Source organism: Corylus avellana, chromosome ca7 (genome assembly GCF_901000735.1).
Source record: "Corylus avellana chromosome ca7, CavTom2PMs-1.0".
NCBI lineage: Eukaryota > Viridiplantae > Streptophyta > Magnoliopsida > Fagales > Betulaceae > Corylus > Corylus avellana.
This window is the reverse complement of record NC_081547.1, coordinates 27,155,072-27,177,720: the sequence shown is the minus strand read 5'-3', so window position 1 is coordinate 27,177,720 and position 22,649 is coordinate 27,155,072. Positions and strand designations below refer to the sequence as shown.

General features: G+C 35.8%; 3 protein-coding genes, 2 non-coding genes and 1 pseudogene across 8 annotated transcripts; 2 read left to right on the top strand and 4 right to left on the bottom strand.

Moving 5' to 3' along the window:
- The first annotated feature begins 440 nt into the window (after window positions 1-440).
- LOC132187780 (CASP-like protein 4C1) lies at window positions 441-2,348 on the top strand. Its single transcript, XM_059602215.1, has 4 exons — window positions 441-849; window positions 985-1,220; window positions 1,696-1,831; window positions 1,943-2,348. Exons 2-4 carry the CDS (start codon window positions 997-999, stop codon window positions 2,162-2,164), a joined length of 582 nt encoding a protein of 193 aa, XP_059458198.1. The 5' UTR covers window positions 441-849; window positions 985-996; the 3' UTR covers window positions 2,165-2,348.
- A 2,362-nt stretch (window positions 2,349-4,710) lies between these two features.
- On the bottom strand, window positions 4,711-6,348 carry LOC132187510 (small ribosomal subunit protein uS8my-like; annotated as a pseudogene).
- On the bottom strand, window positions 5,812-5,884 carry TRNAR-CCG (transfer RNA arginine (anticodon CCG)). The gene has a single exon. It is a non-coding gene; the product is annotated as a tRNA-Arg (tRNA).
- Window positions 6,349-6,615: 267 nt separating the features above from the next.
- Window positions 6,616-6,687, bottom strand: TRNAH-GUG (transfer RNA histidin (anticodon GUG)). The gene has a single exon. It is a non-coding gene; the product is annotated as a tRNA-His (tRNA).
- Window positions 6,688-9,449: 2,762 nt separating this feature from the next.
- LOC132186799 (UDP-glucuronic acid decarboxylase 6-like) lies at window positions 9,450-14,168 on the top strand. Of its 3 annotated transcripts, none has more exons than XM_059600861.1 (13): window positions 9,450-9,618; window positions 10,200-10,313; window positions 10,490-10,576; window positions 11,041-11,128; window positions 11,717-11,808; window positions 12,030-12,094; window positions 12,179-12,267; window positions 12,407-12,484; window positions 12,624-12,717; window positions 13,147-13,213; window positions 13,325-13,388; window positions 13,490-13,530; window positions 13,693-14,168. In XM_059600861.1, exons 2-13 carry the CDS (start codon window positions 10,224-10,226, stop codon window positions 13,876-13,878), a joined length of 1,041 nt encoding a protein of 346 aa, XP_059456844.1. In that variant the 5' UTR covers window positions 9,450-9,618; window positions 10,200-10,223; the 3' UTR covers window positions 13,879-14,168. The 3 variants fall into 3 exon arrangements, with proteins under 3 accessions (XP_059456844.1, XP_059456846.1, XP_059456845.1); XM_059600863.1 differs by lacking the exon at window positions 9,450-9,618 and adding an exon at window positions 9,720-9,787; XM_059600862.1 differs by lacking the exon at window positions 9,450-9,618 and adding an exon at window positions 9,820-9,979.
- A 383-nt stretch (window positions 14,169-14,551) lies between these two features.
- On the bottom strand, window positions 14,552-21,496 carry LOC132187616 (methionine--tRNA ligase, chloroplastic/mitochondrial). Of its 2 annotated transcripts, XM_059601983.1 has the most exons (12): window positions 21,041-21,491; window positions 20,329-20,472; window positions 20,062-20,211; window positions 19,520-19,687; window positions 18,805-18,929; window positions 18,427-18,520; window positions 17,433-17,531; window positions 16,703-16,883; window positions 16,487-16,602; window positions 15,463-15,618; window positions 15,015-15,143; window positions 14,552-14,887 (listed from the first exon to the last, which is right to left on the bottom strand). In XM_059601983.1, the coding sequence occupies exons 1-12, from the start codon at window positions 21,338-21,340 to the stop codon at window positions 14,717-14,719; spliced, it is 1,833 nt and encodes a 610-aa protein (XP_059457966.1). In that variant the 5' UTR covers window positions 21,341-21,491; the 3' UTR covers window positions 14,552-14,716. The 2 variants fall into 2 exon arrangements, with proteins under 2 accessions (XP_059457966.1, XP_059457967.1); XM_059601984.1 differs by lacking the exon at window positions 14,552-14,887 and having other exon boundaries at window positions 15,053-15,143; window positions 15,441-15,618; window positions 21,041-21,496.
- Between the last annotated feature and the right edge of the window lie 1,153 nt (window positions 21,497-22,649).

Below are 22,649 nucleotides of genomic sequence, written 5' to 3'. Positions count from 1 at the left end.
GTGCTGCATAAACAAGTTGAATTTTAGAAGAAAGTGAAGTATAATCATCCAATAGACAATTTTTACTGGATTGAAAAAAATTATTTGCATTTAAAATTGCATGTTTTAAAAATGAAAATCAATTTTATACGACTGTTATATAACTTAATGATATGACAGTAAAATTCAGTCCCCAAAAAACTGTCTTTTGACTGCCAAAGTGTGAAGCAATTTCCTGATCAGGGGCTTTGGCAGGGTGTGAACTCCAAAAGGTTGGCTTTGGCGAGTGGATGTATCAAATTCCAAGCAAAAGATTTGTTTGGTGAGAAGTATGCTCCGATGCTCGCAGCATGGATAACAAGCGCTTTTCACGGCCGCCTTCTTGTCGATAAAATACCGCGGTGGGGAAAGATTTACGAATATTCACCAAGACAAAAAGGATTTTAACACGTTTTCTAGGGAAAATAAAGAGGAAAATTCTAAAAAAGAAGCTGAAGAAGATGCTCGACTGTCGAGCTCTCGATAACGAATTCACACGATTCATGACAGGATGAGACAAAGGAAAAAGAAAACACCATACGAATCAACGCAAAGCCAAACCTACCACTGCAACTACTATCTAGTTTTAGCTCATATATAAATTATTATATATGAGCCGTGGAATCAAATTCACTTTTACTGTATGAGAAAGAAATTAACTCGGATAGTAACAGTTCTTATATTTACGGCTAAAATTGTATTGATAATTAATGCGTCCGACCAAAAAGTAGGTCTCCATGGAGAGGATCCTATTCCAAGAAGAAGAAATCCCGGCTCCATTTCAGCGAAGAACGCAATGACCCAAGCTATCATCGAGTATAAGTAAATCAGGTAAAATCCCAGACATTTGAAACTGAGTGCATTCCTTTTGTTTTCTTTCTGATTACACACTTTCCCTGTCGATTTCTGCTTCTTTGTTTTTTTTTGTTTTGGTATCCGCTCAATGATCTCTCACTCGCCTTGTAGTGCACTTGGACCATGCGATCCCCTCAGGCCCTCCGTAACGGCGAGAACCCCTCCCCTCACCCTCGCATCCCTCACTTCCACTCCACCGTGTCGGTGCAGAAGCTCCGCCGATTCAACTCGCTCGGACTCGTCTTTCGCCTAGCCGCGTTTTGCTTCTCCCTCGCTGCCTCTGTTTTCATGCTCACCAACTCCCATGGCTCCGCTTCTCCGCATTGGTACGATTTCGACGCCTTCAGGTACCCCCAGGCCCCTTTTTGGAAGTTCTCTTTCCTCCTCCTCCGTTTGGGTTACGAGAAAATGTAGGAGAATAGTATGAAAAGTTTGCTTTATGTCATTTCAAAGTTTGAAAAGTAAACGACAGTTGAAAACTTGTTTCGTTGTTTATTAGTGTTGCCTGCAAATTGGCAGAGCGAGAGGAAATTGTTTTCTGGAAACGATATCCGAAAACAAAATTCTGTTTTCAGACACGGAGAGTATTTCCAATTCTGTTTCGTTCTAAAAACGAAAATCTGCACTCGATCGAGGCAATACAAGCATTTTGCTTGAACAGAGTTGCGTGATTCAGCTTCTGCTAAGTGCTAATCAAACTAACAGAAAATCAAAAGATGCGCTTTTTTAGAAAAAAATAATTTAATTTCCTTCCAATTTCTCAGCAGCCAAACAGATACCTAAGTCTCAAGATATTAAAACTAACGATCGAAACTCCTGCAGATTCGTGTTCGCTGCGAATGCGATAGTGGCCGTGTACTCTCTCTTCGAACTGGTAGCCTCTGTTTGGGAAATCTCCAGAGGAGCCACTCTGTTCCCCGAAATCCTTCAGGTCTGGTTCGACTTCGGCCACGACCAGGTCCAAACCCTAACCCTCTTTTTCTCTCTCTGATATTTCTTTTTTATTTTTTTATTTTGTTAATTTTACAAAGGAATTATGAACCAGTGTTCCTGGGCTGTGATCCTCTAGGTGTTCGCGTACCTGCTACTGTCGGCGAACTCGGCGGGAACAGCGATGGAAAAGGCGCTAAAAGGAACGGACACGTGTACGGCCACGAACGCATTCTGCATCCAGTCGGACATCTCGATTGCCTTGGGATTCGCCGGGTTTCTGTTCCTAGGGTTTTCGTCTCTGCTTTCGGGGTTTCGGGTCGTCAGTTTCATAATCAACGGCTCACGTTTTCACCTATGAAGGACGAGATGAGATTGGGGAATATTTGAGTGTTAATCTATACTATGTGATTTGATATGATATATTGATATGATATGATGCGGAGTGTGTGCGCGTGTACCTCATCTGTGTATACGAGAGGTGTATCCAATTGAGTAATGCTAACTCGGTTTTATATTTATATTTATATTTTTTTATTTTTTGGGTACCTAAAGTTTTATACTAATTTGTTTTGTGCTGCTAGAATAAAGTGTTTGATGAAGGGAAAATGCTTGGATACTTCAACTTCTGCCACAATTTTTTTGAAAAATCCATTAAAAAATTAAGCAATAAAATTTGAAAGGTAAATTTAATTGTTTAGTAATTTAGTAATTAAAAAATTTCGATTAGGGGAATAAAATTCAATTCTAAATACTGCTCCTTTACCAAGTTCAAATCTTTACTCGACTTCAAATGTAGAGAGAAATCCTATAAACGGGAGACTGACGGAGATGGAATAAAGGCTAATATGGCAATCAATTTTGATGTTGCCTCATCCCCTCAACTGCTTCATAAGCAGGGATCAATTTTTGATGAAGATCATGCATTCCTTTTACTCCATAAGGATCTCCGAGTTTTATTTTCTTTGCTAGATTACTAAAATGTATGAAGAAATTTCTTTTTTCATTCTTAGGGAGATTCCCAACTTTTTTTACGGCGAAAAAAATAGTTTACTCTATTACTTGAAATATAGAAGTCTGGATACTTATTTTGCAAACGGATGCAGCTCAACAAGTGTGAACAAAGGTAAGTGGAAAGAGGTAAGAATGACGCCTTAGGTCGGACTTAATACAATCATACTTCTTTAAGAAACAAAAAAAAAAAAAAACAAAAAACAAAAAACAAAAAAGGTAAAACACATGCATGTACATACAAAATGCAAGCTAGGTTGTCACGTTAGTAATTGAAGAAGCGTGGTATCCCAATTTGTGTCATATGTGCATAGGAACAATGGAACATAAATGAAGAATGATTGAGATTAATTAAGTTCTTTTATAAGTAATATTGGTAAAAGAATTTACTTAAGAGTAATGCTAGAAACCACACTTTTATCCCACTATTATCTCACTCTACTAATGTGGCAGTGCCAATCAACGATTGGATTGGCCCCCGTTTAAAATAAATAAATAAATAAATGAGCAATGCTACATACAACACGCTTTTCTCATTGGGCTAATGTAGCAAATTCCATCGGCCTTTGTTTTTTTTTCAAAATAATAAATGATTGATCCAAGAACTTATGTACATTGTCACATCAGCCTGATGGGATGAAAGTGTAATATGTAACAATACCTAAAATAAAAATAAAAATCTAAAAGTTGATTAGCAGATAAATGTGTGGTTAATGCATAACTCTTTACCCAATGTTGCACGGCATGATGACTATAAGGGTCATTTCCACATTACCTCACCAGCCTTGCCCTCAAACATGTACAAAAAGGAAAATGATAGCTGAAATAATTGGCAAACACTATTAACTTGGGCATACTTGATCACCCCAAACAATACTGAGGTGATTCAGATATCATTTTAACTTTCAAAGGTACCAATAATTGGGTTTGCATATGAAGATGAGTCAGATGACAAATGATAAAAGGATATTAGCAAAAACTGTTGTTAGATCAAACCTGCATAATAGTTATGAAAACAAAATTGGCATGATAAGAGGTATCTTTCACTAATTTTTCTGGAAATTTGCTTCTAGTATATCCTGAATGACGCCTAGTTTTCAGTTGCCTTCATACTTTGGATCAGCCATCACATAATGATACGCAATCACCAGAACATAAATAAAAACACCAAGAAAACTAGCAAAAAACCCAAGGTCTTGATCATCAACCATCTGCAGGAACACAAACAAAATTGCAGCTTTTCAACACAGTAGTTCATGGCTTTCTGTTTTCAAATCAAAACAGAAGTATATTATAACCTAAAAATCCAATCATTCATTTCATGCATACTAATCAACTCAAGTTCTGGTCCAAATGTGTATAAGAGAAAGAGAAATGCTTCAGTGTAATATAATGCCCACATTTTGCCAATTTTTAGTGATGTGGCAGATGGACAATCACATGAAAGGGAGGATTCAAATTTGAAATTTGAATTTCAATCATCTCTCCCCATCAGACAAGTCACTAAATATAGGCTAAATGTGGGCATTATATTGCACTGTAGCATACCTCTAAGAAAAAAGTTGTGGATAGATCTTTTTTTTAAAAAGATAGGCAATGATAATATTAAAACGCACAAAAAGGGTGCAACTGAAGTACAAGGGTGGTATGCAAGAAGAAATCACCCAAAAAAGAAAGGGAAAACAAAAAACAAAAAAGAGCATATAGATAATTGTTTCTCTGTTTTAATAAAGCTCATTTTAGCTACCAAAAACAAAGGGAAAGCATGGGTAACCAAGACAAACAATGTGATGCTCTTTCCTATTCATACGAGGAGCACACAAGCAAGAACCAAAACAACAATCCATGCAACACAAAGAGTGCAAGAGTCACGTTCATATCTTCAGTCGAAAAATCTCCAACTTAATTATTTTCTATCCATTAAGAAGATAAGAGGGGGAAGCTTCTGATGCCCAACATCATGATTACTACCTGAATTGTATTTGGGTACAATGATGAACTATTACTAGAGAACAATGAATGACCAGAAGTTTCATCATCTCATTCATCAGAAGATACAAAATTCTTATGGAAAACATAACAAATTCTTGTTGGTGAAGGCAAGCTGTGATCAAGTAAGACCCCACAACAGCTTTTCCATCCAAGCATATTGAAAGAGACAAGGTGGAAATCTAATGAAAATAACCAAGAACCTGTCCGCCCACACCCCTTTTAATAGCCTCTTCATGATCCAGAACACCATCTGGGATTGTGATTACAGCATAGCCCCACTGACAAGTTGGAAGCATACACACTCTAGTTTTCAATATCCCTTGCCTTGATATCCTGCCTACAAGTGAGAGCCCGGCAGTCATTAATCCTGCCTTGTAGTTGAACTGTTATCCTCCCCACCCTATGTGGATCATAAAACCCGAAAATCCTTGATGTAGCCTCTATCTTTCATGATCTTAAGAAAAGAAGACATGACTGTGGAGATGGGATTCAACACCACCATTGGTTTTCCTCTCCGCTCCGCTCCGCATTACTATCAGTCTCAACGCCTCGTTCAATATCCTCCTCCCCATCTCTCCCTCTCTCAGCACAAAGCGTGAAACCCTAAACCCACGATATCAGCGCGTTTTCACTGAAATGGAGAACAATGAATGAGGATAGCATGCCCACTATCCCATCAAAAGGAAACCTTCAACTACTCGACTTGATGAACACCTGACCTTAAAACCCTTAAGCCCTTCATGTCTATTCTAGCAACAATAACACCAAAAACACTTCCTTTCAGTACCTTCATGTTGTGTCAATCTCTATTGACGAATCTTAAATCTGCTTTCTATAGCATTTAGAAGAACATCTATTGAATATAACTATAAACTAAAAACCCAAAATCATTTCTCAAACAGATCCCCATATCATAGAAAAAATGAATTAAAAAAACAAAAACAAAGATAGATGAATTTAAAAAATAAAAAAAATAAAAAATAAAAAATAAAATAAAAAGGGAAGCGATCGCAGTGGGAATCGAACCCACGACCTTTAGATTCGGAGTCTAACGCGATATCCACTCCGCTATGCGATCACGCGTCCTTCTATTTCCCAATGTGATTCCTATTATATCAAAGACGTCTCCAACCCCAAGCGAGAAACAAAAAGAACGGACAAATTGGCTAGAATTCTTGCTTCGGTAACAAAGAAAAGCAGAACATCATTCGCAGGAACACAGCAAAACACAAAATCAAAAAATCAAAATCAAAATCATATATTCGTCAATCAAATATCTATATATATATATATATATATATATATGATCCCCACAATCTACAGAGAGAGATCCCCACAATCTAAAGAGAGAGAGAGAGAGAGTACCTTTTGGTAGATCAGCTGCGAAGACGCCAAGGGCAGTAACCAGTAATCGGAGACGAAGACAAATTTGTCGCTGTAGCTTTGACGCAAATTCCCCACGCGGGACAATAGTTATTTTGTTTGTGCCCCAGGGTTGTTGGCACATGGGCCAAGGCCCATTACAAGATTTATGTAATGCACCAATCCATATGGTCGGCGCCCATTTTGCTCAGGTCGACCCAAAGATTAGAAGTTTAGAACATCACTAGGCCCAAAAAGCAATTTTTTTGGTGCTAAGATCAACGGTCTCAGCCAATTGAAGTATCTCTAGATAACAACAACGAAAACTTTAGAGAAGAACGAAAACTTTAGAGAAGATATATATAAAGAGAGAATCTTAGCTTATAGTGAGCAGAGGTAGAATGAGAGACTGAGAAATATGAAATAAACCCAAAAAAGCGAATTAAATGTGGCTGCTGGGATTCGAGCCCAGGTCTCCACGGCCACAACGTGGAATTCTTACCACTAAACTACAGCCACAACTTGTTTATTAGTGCAGTTCACTATTTGATTATGTTTTATCTCCGTTCGATGCTTTCATTTCTTATAGGAATAATCTCTAATCATGTGTCTAAAGAAAAGTGCATCGATAAAAAAAAACAAAAGTGCATCGAGTCTTGTAGAGGGGAAAATTGCTCCAACATCACAGATCGAAACAAAAAAAAAAATCAGCATCGAGGATTACACATCAAAGAACTCATCGGCATCTGTCAACAATTGCACATAATTTCTATCTCTTCTTCTTCTGTATCTATATGTCTTCCAATGACTTCTAATTATACTTAAATAGAAGTATAGCATTACTCATAAATTATTCACAACATAAGCTATAATGCTTATCCATATTAGACAATAACTACAGCAAAATGTTAGATTTATATAACAGCAAGTTAATCTATTCGAGCTATTTTTTAAACCAACTTGGAGATGCTCTCATCATTGATTCACTATCCTCTAAAATTCAATGTAAATTCTCAAAATTGTTTAGGAAATTACCAACATGACATGTTTTCCTCAATCAAGTTGTTGGATACACAAGATCAAATAATTGAGCTTAAGCTAACAATTTGGATTTGGTCTCCTTTCCTATATTTGGTCGAGTATTTGTTAGCGAGAATATTAGGTTTACAAACAAATTTTACATAAAAAAATTTTACAAACTGATGTGGCACAACATTATTAGATATAAGATAAGATCAAATTTTTAAAAATCTAATCATATTGTGCCACATCAGTTTATAAAATTTATTTGTAAGCTTAACATTTATTTATTTATTTATTTATTATTATTATTTTAAATGCAAAGATGCATATAGCATTTTGAGAAAGAATATGCCTTTTCAAAAAGAGCTATTATTACATCTCCAATAAATCTCTAGATGGGGAAAACATGCAAGTCAAACGTGATGAGTCGTATCCAACGCGGCAGATTATTGTGATTCGTACACTGTCATAGACCTTCAATGTACCAACCTAACTTTTTCAATACATGAGCTGTGTCTGAGGTGGCGGATAATTCTCTACCGTAAGCTTAGGAGTAATTTTGTTTTACCTCTAATTTGCAGAAGGTATCAGATACGTCCCAGTCCATCAAAACATATATTGCCTCAACCAATCAAGAGTCAAGATGAAAACGGTCAGAACTCTGCCACTCGAGTTGACATTATAATAGAATTAAAATAAAAAACCAGAAGAAGAAAAAAACCATGAATGTATAGGCAACCATACGAAGATTATCCAGTATTAATTAGGTGATACAATTTTGATACATGTGATATAAAATTAGAGGATTTGTGTTGAGATGTCTAACTCGTTTAATTAAATTGGTTGAATTAGAATTGACCTATATAATTTTATACTCATATCTTAATACAACCGGACTAAATCCAATATGAAAACACAAATTGCCACTTCTAATATTAATAGACAAAACAATTTCAAACGTTGAAATTATCTATCGCGTTAAGGTCCGTTTAGGTTTGTGATTTCAAAAAGTATGATTTAAAAATAACATTTTTAAAATGTTCGATTTGAAAATATAATTTTTAAAAACCCAATTAAAGCATTTGACAAAATCGCAATTTAACATTTAAAATTGTGTGTTTTCAAAAAAATCACCTCCTTACTTATGAATTGAAAATTGCAATTTTTAAAAAATGCAATACCAAACAGTCAATTTTTTGTGATTTAGTTTAAAATCACATTTTTGTCTATGAAAATAGTAATGCCAAACACACCCTTAATCCTTCGTCCATCAAAAATTTAAACTTGACTAACATTAACATGAACCAACATTTTTTTTTTTTTTTTTTTTGCCTATTCAAATAAGGAAAAGGGGAAAGGGGAAAGGTATACAAATGGAGGTCTCTCTCATTCTTAATTTGACCGGAGGAAAGAAAATGAAAATAAGCCGGAATACTTCCAAACATATTGTAGGAAGCGATCTATTTAGCAACATAGTGTATTTGCTTTCAATAAGCCTTAGGGTGTAAACTTCAAGGGGCAGAAGTTAAGTTATATTAGACTTTAAAATGAGCCTAGAACTGGATCATTTTTTAATAATATTTTTATTTTTTTTCACTTTTTTATAGAGAAAAATGTCCATCAAATACAGCTAACTGGATCATCTTCAATTCAAATGAATCGGAGATGATCCTAATAACTTAACCATAGCAACTCGATTTCAAACGAAAGACTGGATTCATAATTGTGCCCTAGCGAATAAGCTTGTTTCTAGCTAACCAAATGTTGTCCATAGTAACTAAAGATGAGCTCAAAAAATAAATTGACTTATCGTAATTGTAGGAGATCCAAGTGATTTCAATCTATAGTTAATCTTTACAAAAATCATGTTATGTTTAATTAATCCACGAATAAAATCTGGAAAATTAAAGTTATCTATCACCTAAATACGAGGTCCATAAAAGAAATTTAAAGTCAAACCAAAACGAACAACCTCGGAATCAGCTTCTTTATTTCTGGTAATCAACAATTAAGAATTTGTTTCCGCTTACTTAATATCCACTCATCCGTAGGCAACCTAGGTGACATTAGATGCTGAGTTGGACGAGATTTATTGGGTAATTGATCAGATTAAGTATGCGGAGAAGTCTAGTGGAGCTAAACCGCGGGTAAACCTCCACTAGGGATAAAATTGCATGTGAACGCGGTCAGCCAATGACGTGGCGGGCAGTGATTGATAAACAGTACAAACCGGATTGAAAGACTTCCGAGTTCCGTGTAAAGATCTGGATGTTGGATGAGCAACGTGCTGTTCGGTTACGAGTGAAACACAAGCTCTGCGTGGTTGAAGTATATAAATAACAACTCTATGCAATTGGCATAAAAACCTTAAAATCCCTCACTTTCAACTGACAAAGAAGAAAAGCCTCGGATTTCGATCTCTCATAGGTAATTAACCCATAATCAACATTTAGCTCTATAATCACTGTTTGTATTTTTTATGTTTTTTTTTTTGGGTGGGGGTGGGGTTGGGATTTTTATCTGTCTCTTTGTTTTGGCACATTGAGAGCGAGATTCAGATCTGAAAATCGTTAGGTGTGTGGTTCTGGTTTCGTTGGTGAGAAGCTTTCATTGCTCTCTACTTTTCGTGTTTTTGAAGAATTCTTCGTCTTCTCTCTCTCTTCAGTGGGTACAGTTTGGTAGCACATTATTTACTTTCGATTGGTGGTATTCCATTCATTATATAAAGCCATCATCTTTCAGTTGCACACATCAAAAACTAAATTAGTCTTCAGAAAAATTTCACAAGGTGATTAGTAGATTTTCTTTATCACTTTTAGTAAAAGATTTTTTTCGTTTCTTTTCTTTTTTTTGATGTTGCTGGTCTAACTCTATAGGATATTAGGATATGAATTCGTTATAGAATTTGAGTATGTGGGTCGGTTTGACTAGAGTTAAATGAGTGTAGAATTTGTGGGTTTATGCGAATTTGATGGTAAATTGAGAGTTTTGACTGTCTTGGGCCTCAGGATTTCAAGAAGAATCTGACAGTAATGGCCAAGGAATCTTCAAATGGAGACAGCCATGGAGCTGTAAAACCACCACCAAGCCCATCACCCTTAAGAAATTCCAAATTTTTTCAGGTAATAATGGTGATTTTATATCGTGTTACTATATTTTTTAAATTTTGGATAATTATGAGCTTTCAGTAAATATTTACCTCGTTGGCACTGTCTGAAGCAAATTTCTTTCAGAATGGTCATAAAATGGTACCTCATATGTTATATGATCTAAATGATGTTCTCTCCTTTGATGGCAGTCCAATATGAGAATTTTGGTCACTGGAGGAGCTGGATTCATTGGTTCTCACCTCGTGGACAGGTTGATGCAAAATGAAAAGAATGAGGTAAGCATTTCTGGTACCATTTTATTGTGTTTTTATTTTTCTCCTTTTTTTGATCATTAAGATCTGGATGTAAGACTTGCCCAGCAGCACCTGATCTGCTGCCCACAACTATTTACAATGATAATCCCAACCAATCCTAGATTTCTTTATTAAAAAAAAAAAAATTGTCACGGGATTCTTACACCTCGGCATTGTGGGATGAAAATTTGGTTTCTAGCATTACTCTTATATAGAAATGAGTAATGCTAAATACTATATATTTTTGTCCTACAATTGGCACTCCAAATCAACCATTGGATCTTTCTTTTATTTAACAAAGATTAATCAAAGGTTTTTAGTTGGTAGTGTTACATCAACCTTATTGGATGAATGTTTGATAGAATTATAGTATATAGCATTTCTCTATAGAAATACTAGAAATGTTGGGAGTGTTCTTAAATTTTTCTCCCCCCAATTTTACTCAGGTGATTGTTGCGGATAACTACTTCACTGGCTCGAAGGACAACCTAAAGAAATGGATTGGCCATCCAAGATTTGAGCTTATTCGTCATGGTATAGTGTCCCTAATTTTTTTCATATGTTAAGCAGTGGACAACCAACATCTAAACATGTACTTTTCACTCAGTATTAAGATAGCATTTGTATTTTTCACTCAGTATTTTTCATATGTTAATAGCATTTGTATAAGTTCCCACTTAAGTTAAAAATAGACAAAGTTGAATAGGATGGGAAGCTTAACAGACGTGTGTGATGGTTAAAGTGAAAAGTGTTGCATCACATTTTCATATAACCCGATAAATTAGATAAGAATTACAGTGGTAAGCAATAGGTTAGTAGTGAAAAGAACAGATGAAATATAAGCTAAATTCGTGGCAACTGAGAAGTAGCTTGGTGCAGGTGATTCTTATAGGATTGTGTTCTGAATTTTCCTTTTAATTTTTTCTTTTGAACTTTTTGTATATTTTATTAGTTTTTAGTAACAATTGCAGTTCCAGAAATCTGAAATGAGCTTCTAATCTGTTATAATCTTATGGATCATATTTGTACCATCTCATATTCCCCCAATTTCAATTCATCATGCCATTAATTTTCTCCTGTTGGTGTTCCTATTATTAAAGTTCTGAGTTTATTTTCTGGCAGATGTCACTGAGCCATTGCTAGTAGAGGTTGATCAAATATATCATCTTGCTTGCCCTGCTTCTCCAATCTTCTACAAATACAATCCTGTGAAGGTGTGTATATCTGTAGGAGCATTCAAGAATAGAAGTCGCCAGAGACCCTTAAATTTGTATTTCATGCAGCTTCCCCCCGCCCCCTTTTCTCTTCCTCTTTCTTTCTTTCCATTTCTCTAGAAAGGTCTTTTTTTTTTCCAATGAGTTCTGATTTACTGTGAATACCACTGATATTGGGAATAGAGTAATTGTCTGACTTGTAAGCATTTGATACTTGACAGACAATTAAAACAAATGTGATCGGTACATTGAATATGCTGGGACTTGCAAAGCGAGTAGGAGCAAGGTCTGAACAACTATTTCATCTCGTTGATATAGTCATTTACAAATGTTTTCTTGTCTTACTCAAGATATGACAATGGACATGCAGGATTTTGCTTACATCAACTTCAGAGGTGTATGGAGATCCTCTTGTGCATCCCCAGGAGGAGAGCTATTGGGGAAATGTTAACCCAATTGGTTTGTTTACCATTCTTCTAACTGAGTTATTAATCATTGCGTATCTGGACTTTTTAAGGCCTTTTTTCAACTTAAAGAAATTGTGCCAACTTGTTGCATGTTTCAATTATCTTACTTGTGTGTTTGCATAAATGCACAGGAGTTCGGAGTTGTTATGATGAGGGAAAGCGAGTAGCTGAAACTTTGATGTTTGATTATCATAGGCAGCATGGGATTGGTAATAATCTATTTTACATCTTTTTCCCCTCTCTTTGCTATATAAGTTTACAAAAACTATATTTTTGACAGTGATGTCTTGCCTGCATTATTTCAATGTAAATTCTGATTGTAATGTATTTGTAATGGTCCAATGACAGAGATTCGGATTGCTAGAATCTTTAACACCTATGGACCCCGCATGAATATCGATGATGGGCGTGTTGTCAGTAATTTCATAGCCCAGGCAATCCGGTAATTTCGTTAGAGCATTAACAGCATCTTGTAAACCTTACTAACATTTTATTAAGTTTTTTGGATCAAGATTGCCTAGAATTCCTAGGGTATTTTACCGAGTAGATTTCTTCAAATATAAACTGTTGTTTTCAAATTAAATTGTTTAAATTTTGCCGCATCAGCAATTATCACTTCCAAAATATGGATAAATATTGAATTGTTAAAAGTGATAACTGCAAACATGGCAAAATCTCAACCATTTAATTTGAAAATAATGGTCAAGATTTAGAGAAATCTACTCGGTAGAATACCGGAGGAATTCTAAGTAATCCTAATCCATTTCCTCCCATCCCCGTTCCCTTCTCTTTTTCTCCATTTCCCGTGTATCCTTTTGCATCTCCATTTTTTGCCCAAGAACTTTTGATTGATGTTCTTTACTTTGTCCAGTGGTGAGCCATTGACTGTTCAAGCACCTGGAACCCAAACAAGGAGTTTCTGTTATGTCTCTGACATGGTATGCAAGAGCTTCCTATTTGGATCGCATTTCTGTGGTGGGTTTAATTAGAGTACCAAGTGGGTCTTGGTTTTATTATTGACCCAAAAAACTTTGTTTCTAATGTTGAAGGTTGATGGCCTCATTCGACTTATGGAAGGAGACAACACCGGGCCCATCAATATAGGGAACCCAGGTTATTTAAACAAGATCTGTTAATTTGTTTCCATTAGCTGTTGCTCCTGCTTTGAAATTCTTTTATTGCCAATATTAACTTAGTTTTTTCTGTCTTTTAAGGTGAATTTACAATGCTCGAACTTGCAGAGACTGTTAAGGAGGTCGGTTTTCTTTTTTTCTTCTCTACCCCGCTTCCCGTTTGCTTGACCCAAAAACAAATTATTGTACAGGCTTTTTGTGTGCAACCATGACACCATGAGACATAAATTAAGTACAAATTTAGAAAACATGGAAACTTAAATGGTTTATTATGTGACCCGCAGCTGATCAATCCTTCTGTGGAGATCGCAATGGTGGAGAACACACCAGATGATCCTCGCCAGAGAAAGCCAAATATCACAAAAGCAAACGAGCTGCTAGGATGGGAACCAAAGGTCAAGCTGCGTGATGGCCTTCCCCTCATGGAGGAGGATTTCAGGACTAGGCTTGCAGTCCCCGCAAAGAAGTAAAACTCGATTTATAGCATAAAGCTGCTAAAGCTATAAGAGTGCAGGCGCATTTATTTGCCGGTCATATGAGCAGGATTGTTTGAGAAAAATGCTTGACATTCGGCTTTTTTCCCTTGCATCCATCCCCTATCTTTCTCTATTCTTATACATATAATGCACAATTAAAATGGTATTTGCCTCTTATTTCGTAATGTAGTTTCTTGAAGAACCTCAATTTGGGCTTTTGGACGGTATTTTACTTCATATTAAGGAAGAAGAAGCTTTCTTTTGCTTCTTTGGTTTTTGGTTAAGTGAGTTATATTTACCAGACTGCTTCTTCTTCTTGTTTGGTAAACAAATGGTCAATGGTACATTGGAGAGGGAGGGAGGGGGCATAAACATCTAAATGGATACCAACCTTTTCCCCCACTTTAGAAAAATATATCTAACTCTGAGTTGGCATTGTCTTCAAGTCATGGTAATTATTTAATATTGTGGTTTTTTCTGTAAGTACATTAATATTGTGGTTTTAGGAATGAGGTTAAAGGGTTTTAAGGATTAGGGTTTAAGCTCTTTTAGGGTATTATGATTAGGGTAAAGATAAAGATAAAACTGAATGGGATAACATTATCATGTTATAATTGGCTTTCTGCTCACATAGAACTGCAGATGATGTACTGAAGCAATTTATTCGAGATGTCTAAAGCATTATATTTCAAAATTATTGCCAAAAAAAGGTAATAGAACTCTTACAATTGACAATTAATTATTTTTATTTCAAAAAAGAAACAAACAAAAAAAAAAAAAAAAGAAGAGGAAATCTGTCGTCAGGAAAAGGCAATAATTTATGCATTCTTCCCTAAGCCTCTGCAACCCCTTGAGCCTGAGGTGCCCTGTCCTTGCTTTTCGCTTCCTTCTTAGCTGGTTCACCCCCATCTTCATCTTCCATTCGGTTTTCAATCCTCGCAAAGACTGGTTTTGGTTGAGCCATAATCTGACCACCCTTTAGCCCACCCCACTTTGTCTCACTCTACATAGCAATAACTTTAGATTAGTTGTTAATTAAATGGGTGGATATGATGCATCAGCTACACATGTAATGTCAAATGTGTGCGTGTGAGAAAGCGCACACGTGAAAGAGAGAGAGAGAGAGAGACCCATGTTACAGTGTCAAACTGGTCCTTGGAGAAGCCGAGCTGTCCATATATTCTCCAACATAAGCTTGGTGCAACTGGGGATAGTGCAATTGCTATAATCCTTAATGCTTCCAATATAATCACAAGGTCCTGCTCCAACAACAAGAATAATCTTTTGACATTAAGGTATTGGCAATCAATAACAATAGAACAACTTAAATAACGAAAATCAATATGTACGAGGTCCAATAAAAATCAAGTACAAAATCTGGTCACATATACTATGACAGATAGTTAATTGACCTATACTGGTGGAGCAGCACTGGATTTTCACCACTGTTTTTGGATTAATCAGATGGCTTGAGTTTATTCAAGACTCAAATGCTCAACATCAACATGAATATAATACATATTACTTGTAGAAGCAAATTAAGCTAACAAATTTACATTAAGTGTGCATATGGAAAACCTTTGCAGCTGCCTCAGAAGCAGTGCCCCCTTGCTTAAAAAGAGACCATGGTGCACGCTCATCCATGTAGGAATTTCCAGCATTACCAATCTCTAGAATAGCCTCACAAGCTGATGATAATGAGAGTTGTTCATAATGGACCCGAGTTTTTTCAACCTATAAAAGTAAAGAGTGGGAAAGTCAGAAAGCCTGGGATAAAAGGTTGAAAGCAGTTAATCACAGACAATGGTCCCTAAAACCAAACAAAAAGAGAATGTTTTCCAGAAGAGATCCCCCTGGGCATGTGTCACCAAGAGTGCAAAGAAAAGGTGGGAAACGGATACTCATTTGAAAGTGAGGAATCGAAATTCCACGCTTGATCTCATTGATACATATAGATAATACCTTTCAATTAGAAACTTCAGTCATTTATGAGAAATTATATGCAGGAAGATATGAAGTTAAGATACAGATAGACATGAATATCAACATCCGAATCCAATATTGCATGCGAGAGAACTCCACACCTTCACCATTGTTCCAAGCTCCTTTCAGCCAAAATTTTATTTTTCTACCACTGGCAAAAAGGGTCAACAGTCAAGCCTAAAAACTTCATTCACGTCTCTGTTTGTATGGAGGGTACCAATATCAGTACAAAAAATCTAAGTCTATTAGAAGTTTCAGCCATTACAATCAGCAATGCAAAGTTGTGGTTCATCTCCTCAGAAGGGGGGGAAAAGCTACATGGGACGAGGAAGATTACAAACACAGAAAGAAGCATCAGGAAAAAGTTGGCATCAATATCTTATACACTATAAGCGGAATGTTAAAACAAAAGAAAAGCTGGTGGCAGTGGATTAGTTTGCTATGTCAAAAATTCAGAATATTCTGTCAGGGTGCTGAGCAGCTGCCATGTCAAGGGGACCCACCAGGTCAAGAAATGCAGCAGTCTCAAAAGGTTATTCATGGTTTAAAGATTAAAGTCTACTAAACTAATGCAATACTTGGATGACCCATGATATTGTAAATTTCACATAAATCTTACCAACTTCTCCACAGTGTCCTGGAATGGATTTCCTTTAGCTGCAATAATCGAATCAACCACCAAAGTTGATTGGCAGTTCTTTTTTAGAAGTCCGAGAGTACGGTTAAGAAGATTTCCTGCAAGGAATATAATTATCTTAGCTTGACAATTCAAATAAGTATAAAGCAACCCTAGTGATCAGCAGAGAGTGTTTTTAAGAAGCCAGAGTCGATATACCAATTGTATTGGCAAGATGTGCATTGACAATATTGATGAAACGGTCTTCTGAATAGTCCCCATCATTACCAAATTCCACCTCCCTGAGAAAGAAGTACCTGATTGCATCAGGCCCAAATTTATGAACCAGATCATTTGGTTCAAGTGTATTTCCTAGTGACTTCCCCATCTTCATGCCATCCTATAATTTTAAAAATAAAAAGCATTGCTGCATGAAATGAAATTAGGTATATGATGCAAATGTAAATCTAACATATCTAGTATATGTGGTAGTAACTTCATCCTTTTGACACAGAATTTCCCGAAAAATTTATAACTTTTTCTAATCCAAGCACTACCTCATTCAGATTAGATGTTTATTATCAAAAGCACTCCTGTCCCAAATACAAAGATCCTATCATGAGTCCCTCTTGTTCTTTTAATATATATTTTGACACCCATATTACCATGAATTACTAACTACAACCTCACCTCGTATCTACAATTCTAGTTCCCAGCAAATCCACTAAATATTTCCATGCCATCTTATATATGGGATGTAAAAGTTCCTATGAAACAAAATTTAAAGGCAAAGAAGTAACTCCGCAGGCATGAGACTCTAGGTTAAACAGTCCAGTTACTTGTGCTAAGATTTTAAAACCAATAGCTCCTTAGGAAGATGCAGCACGAGGAGAAATTATATGTATAGCTGTAGAGGGGAAAAAATGAAATGTACGATGGGTTCAAATACCTTTGTCAAAAATCCATGGCCAAACACCATCTTAGGAAGGCTTAGTCCTGCAGACAATAGCATAGCTGGCCAGTAAACCGCATGGAAGCGCAAAATATCCTGCGTAAGTATAACAAAAATAAGTATACTAATGCTGAACTCTTTATACTATCGAAAAAGGAGAATGGAAACCACCCATTAGAATTGGAAGTAAACAAGAATAAGAATATATGTGTACAAGGCTCCTGACTACAACAAAAGGAAAAGGAAAGGCACTCAGAAAAGAAAAGCCACATAAGTCTAACAACACAAGACACACAGAAAAATAAAACAAACAAAATCACCATGACCAACATCCGGAGACCTCTCCATGTCTAGGAAATTTGCATGGGTATAGCACCTAATACATACATATCACAGAAAAGTGAGATTTTCCACCCATGATTCAACCAGCGATATATCCATACGTGCAAATGATGTGCACTGCATCATCTGCCAGATATAACTCATTGATGCAAAGAACATTAATGAAAGTGATACACCCTGCCCCTGCATCAATTATACCTCATAGCCAAAAGAAATTGTGCCACAATACTATGATGCCATATTTCACAGCATCCATGATTCTACTGCTCAAATATGCCACTTACAAGGAATCCCAATCAAATCCTGGAGAGATGCTTTTGTGCCAGAACACTGGATGAATTACAGGTGTCACGTCTTGGGTCTTAGTGATTAATACAAAAATGATTAACTTAGTAGAGATATTAGGTGGTCAACAACACAGACTTTCCGAATAAGCATCTTCAAAGGGAATGTGACACAATAAAGTACATTCCAAAGACAGAGAAGTAGAAACTGGTAATGCATCAACTGACATTACTAACATGGAAAACAAGTACATTTTGGTGGCAATATGTAATTGTCATGTCAATTAAATCTACAAAACCTTCACAAAAGAGTAAATATACTTATAGGAAAAATATACATCTTAAACACATAGAAGATGATATACCTTCCCAATCAAGTGTAGTGACGCAGGCCAACCTGAAGAAACAGCACTTTGTAAATTAGATTGCCCTTTGTCCTGAGATAGTGCTGATATATAACTGCTCAACAGGAAAAAGTACTCAATAGATGTTCATAAAGAAAGATTTCACCAAAAGAACATTACCACCCAAATACGTAGAGTATCTGGTGACATATAAAGCAGAGGCCTTGATACTTTTTAATTTACAAACAGATATTTTCATAAGTTGGCAGCGAATTGATGTCAGCTACATGTTTACAGTAGAGAGACAAAACACACACACACAAATTTATCGTACAAATTAGGAACTTACAAGCTTAGAAAATAACATGATTCCAAATTAGAAAAGAAAAAGAACTTTACCCTAATAAAGCATCAAACCACACGTATATGGTTTGCTTATTGTCATTAGGAACTGGGATGCCCCAATCCACTGATGCTCGGGAAATGGAAAAGTCTCTTAGACCACTTTTCATCCAGCTTTGCACCTTGAAGAAATTTTATAAGAAAAATTGATCATAGAAGTAAGTGATATCTATAGAAAAATCCACAGAGCAAAAAACAAAATACATTTGTGTAAAGTTTCAACTATAAATTGTATATAGAGAGGGTGAAAGAGAGAGGAAGACTTTGTTTAAATTCATAAAACATTCCCCCGACCCACGTGGGTAGCATGATCAACTCTTAACAACAGAAGCACCATCAACACAAACATTTCACCTAGAAATATTTTGCCATAAAACTTATTTAAGATGCACAAAACTTATTTAAGGAATATATTAGCAATCGTGACATAATATCTTGAATGGTAAGTACAAGAAAATACATTTCCTCAACAATAAAATTATAGTTCTCTCCTGTATCTCTAATTATAGAATAGTTGTTACATACTTAATCAATAGTATATAGACAATCTGCCAATTAGCAAGCTTACAATATTTTCAATCAGCATGTTCACGATCTTGGCAGGAAAACTACTCATTCTGAAAGCAACAATTTTTGCATTAATTATGCTAAAGCTCGATGAAGAGTATATAAGACACTAGCCTAAATTTAACAAAATTCCCCATTAGCTTACCTCATTTAAACGAAATGAAGGCTGCACAAAATTTGGATTCTCTGTCAAAGTTTCTTCCAATAATTTTTGATATTTTGATAGAGCAAAGAAGTAATTATCCTCTTTCCGCAGAACGCATGGCTTCAGGTGCATAGGGCAACAGTTGTTATCAAGCAATTCTTTCTCATCCTGCATATTCACAGAGCTAATGATAATACACAGCTGAACTACAGAAACGCAAAGCTACTCTAGAACAAAAAGACCAAAATAACTACATAAATGTATACATCCAAGCAATACAGATGTTAAACAGAAAATGAAAATCAGCGAGAACCTAAAACCAGGGAATTCCACATAATGAGTTGATTCCAAGGTGATTTTCCAAACAAAGATCAGCCAAAGAAAGCACACTTAATTTTTATCGAATGATCAACAACAAATGAAGCAATAACCCCATCACTAATCCAGAATGTTGTAAATAATAAAGACAATAAGCATATAATGAAAATTAAATTAAGATAAGGTCCCTACATCCACAGTTACAACTTCAGCTGAAATACTACCTTGTACTCCTCACAGTTGACACAATAAAGTCCTTCGTAGTCGGCCCGGTAAATATCACCATTGGCAAGAACCCGTGAGTAAAATTCCTTCACTATTGCTTCATGCTTGGGATCAGTTGTCCGAATGAACTTATCATAAGAAATGTCTAGCTGCAGGAAGCAAATAAATAACAAAGGCAAAATGTTAAAACGTGCACAGCAATTTGAACATTCAACAACTCCATTACGGAACACCGAAAGTAAATTGCAATGGTGGGTTAACATTACATCTTTCCAGAGACTCTTATACGCTTGTGAAATGACATCGCAATGTTCACTTGGGTTGGAACCCTGTGCAGCAGCAGCAGTGGCAATTTTCTCCCCATGCTCATCTGTCCCAGTAATGAATACAACCTTCTTTCCTAACAGCCTCTGCCACAAGACATAGCCCATAAGAATTTACCTTCTACATCCTATAATCGCTCAAAAACAGAAAATTAAAATAGTGCACACTTTTCGCTGATTTGCTTGTAGAAAAGCGAAAAACGTTACATATATGTATCAAGTGTTTTCAAATCAAATAAAAGAAATTTATTAGATTTTACTCCTCATTACCACAGTATAATCTGCAACCTTAAACCATTCAGTGCAGAATGGACACAGGCTGACCTTCGAACATGTATTTTATTTTAGTGTTAGCATAACATTGCTTCCCAAATCATGAAAAATATGAAAAATAAAGATAAAAACACAAATTCAGAGCAACTTAGAGCTAAACCTTTGTGCTATTTTGACACCTGGTGACAAGAAGCTGCACTAAATCTAAACATTAAATTTGTTTGTACCTCTTAATTTCATACATATTGCAACCAGTCACAATTACTTCCACAAAAATCGCATCCAAAATCAAGATTTTCAAAACCCCATTACGTTGAAAATATTATTTTTGGCCAGAAAGGAAAAATAAAAAAGACATAGACAATATGAAGCAAAAGGGAACCTGAAATCGGGCAACGGCGTCGGCGGCAATGGTGGTGTATGCGCTGCCCATGTGGGGAGGGGCATTCACGTAGTAAAGCGGAGTTGTTATAACAAAGGGCTCGCCACCATCTTGCACCCCGCTGGCGCTGGCGCTTGCGCTTGTGCAGGACAAAGCTCTCTTTGCTGAAGAAGAAGAAGATAAGAACAGGGGGTTTCGGCGAAAATGGAGACGGGGCTTCACTTTGTGACTCAATGGATGATGTAAAGGGTTTAAGAGCCACAGAGTATTCTGTATCGACTGGTTTATTCTCGCTGCCATTTTCTTTTCCTGTGAAAAGGTCGAAACAGTAGCGTTTCCCTGTTGAGAGTGTCTATTCTATCTCCTCTCCGGGAACCAGGTAGCGGAGTGGGTGTTGATAGGACGCGGATGAAGGGCGCTGTTTGGGTGGAAGAGAATCATAATCCAGCCACACCGCACCACGACGTGCTAAATTTACAACTTTAGGATTTTTCGTTAAATTACTAAATTTTATCATCTTACCAATAATATTTTGTGACAAAAGTCCTAAATTTGCTTGAATTATTGGCATTGGTCGGGTGATTTATAAAGGCATTTATAGGGCTACATTAGTTTTTTATTAGGTAAATTTAAGCTACTAGGATGACTCTAATTATAATCGACAGAAATTTCTTGAAAATTTCTTCGACCTTCTCTAATAAGTATCAATTAGAATGACAATCTACCCTCAAACTATCAATTATGACAATTTACCCACCAAACTATCAAAACAATGACAATGTACCCCCATGCTAACAAAATGACAAAATTACCCCTATAAAATTTTCAATAAGACAAAAATACCCTTAAAATTTGAAAGAAAAAAAAAATTTAGTATTTTTGTTTTTATTTTATTAAGGGTAATTTTGTTATTTTGTTAAAATTATGGGTACATTGTCATTATTTTGGTAGTCTGAGGAGTAAATTGTCGCAATTGATAGTTTGAGAGGTAAATTGTCATTGGGGTGATAGTTTAAAGGAGTTAAGTGGACTTTAGCAAAACTCAAAAATGTTGAATGACACTTGTCACTTATTAGAGTATGTTGAAGAAAATTTTCTGAAAATTTGTTATATATATATTGAAGGTATTGACCTAACGATAAAGTTTAGAGCATTTACACTCAACACAACAAATTTCATTTCAATTTTAATTAAATAATCACATTTTTCTGTTTTACCTACTCATTTGCTTAGAGCATCAACATTTTACTCTTCATTTTAATTATATATTTTCACATTTCAAAGTTATGTGCATATCTTATCATAAATACAATTTTTTTTAAAAAAATAAAAATAAAAATAAATTGGTGATCAGCTATATAGTAACTCATCAAATTTTGGTGCTACAGTAGCTAGCTAGCTAGCAGATGAGTGTTACACATTCCAAATTTTTCTTCCAAATTATGTGTCACCATCTCATGAGATTTATTATTTTGAGAAGTATGTTACCAACTCATAAAATGGTGACACTGATTTTAAGAATAATTTTTGAGAAGAAAGTGTTAGAATATCTAACATTTCCCTTGAAGAAATTAATGGGAGAAAGAAAGGTCACGTTCTTGCTCATCCT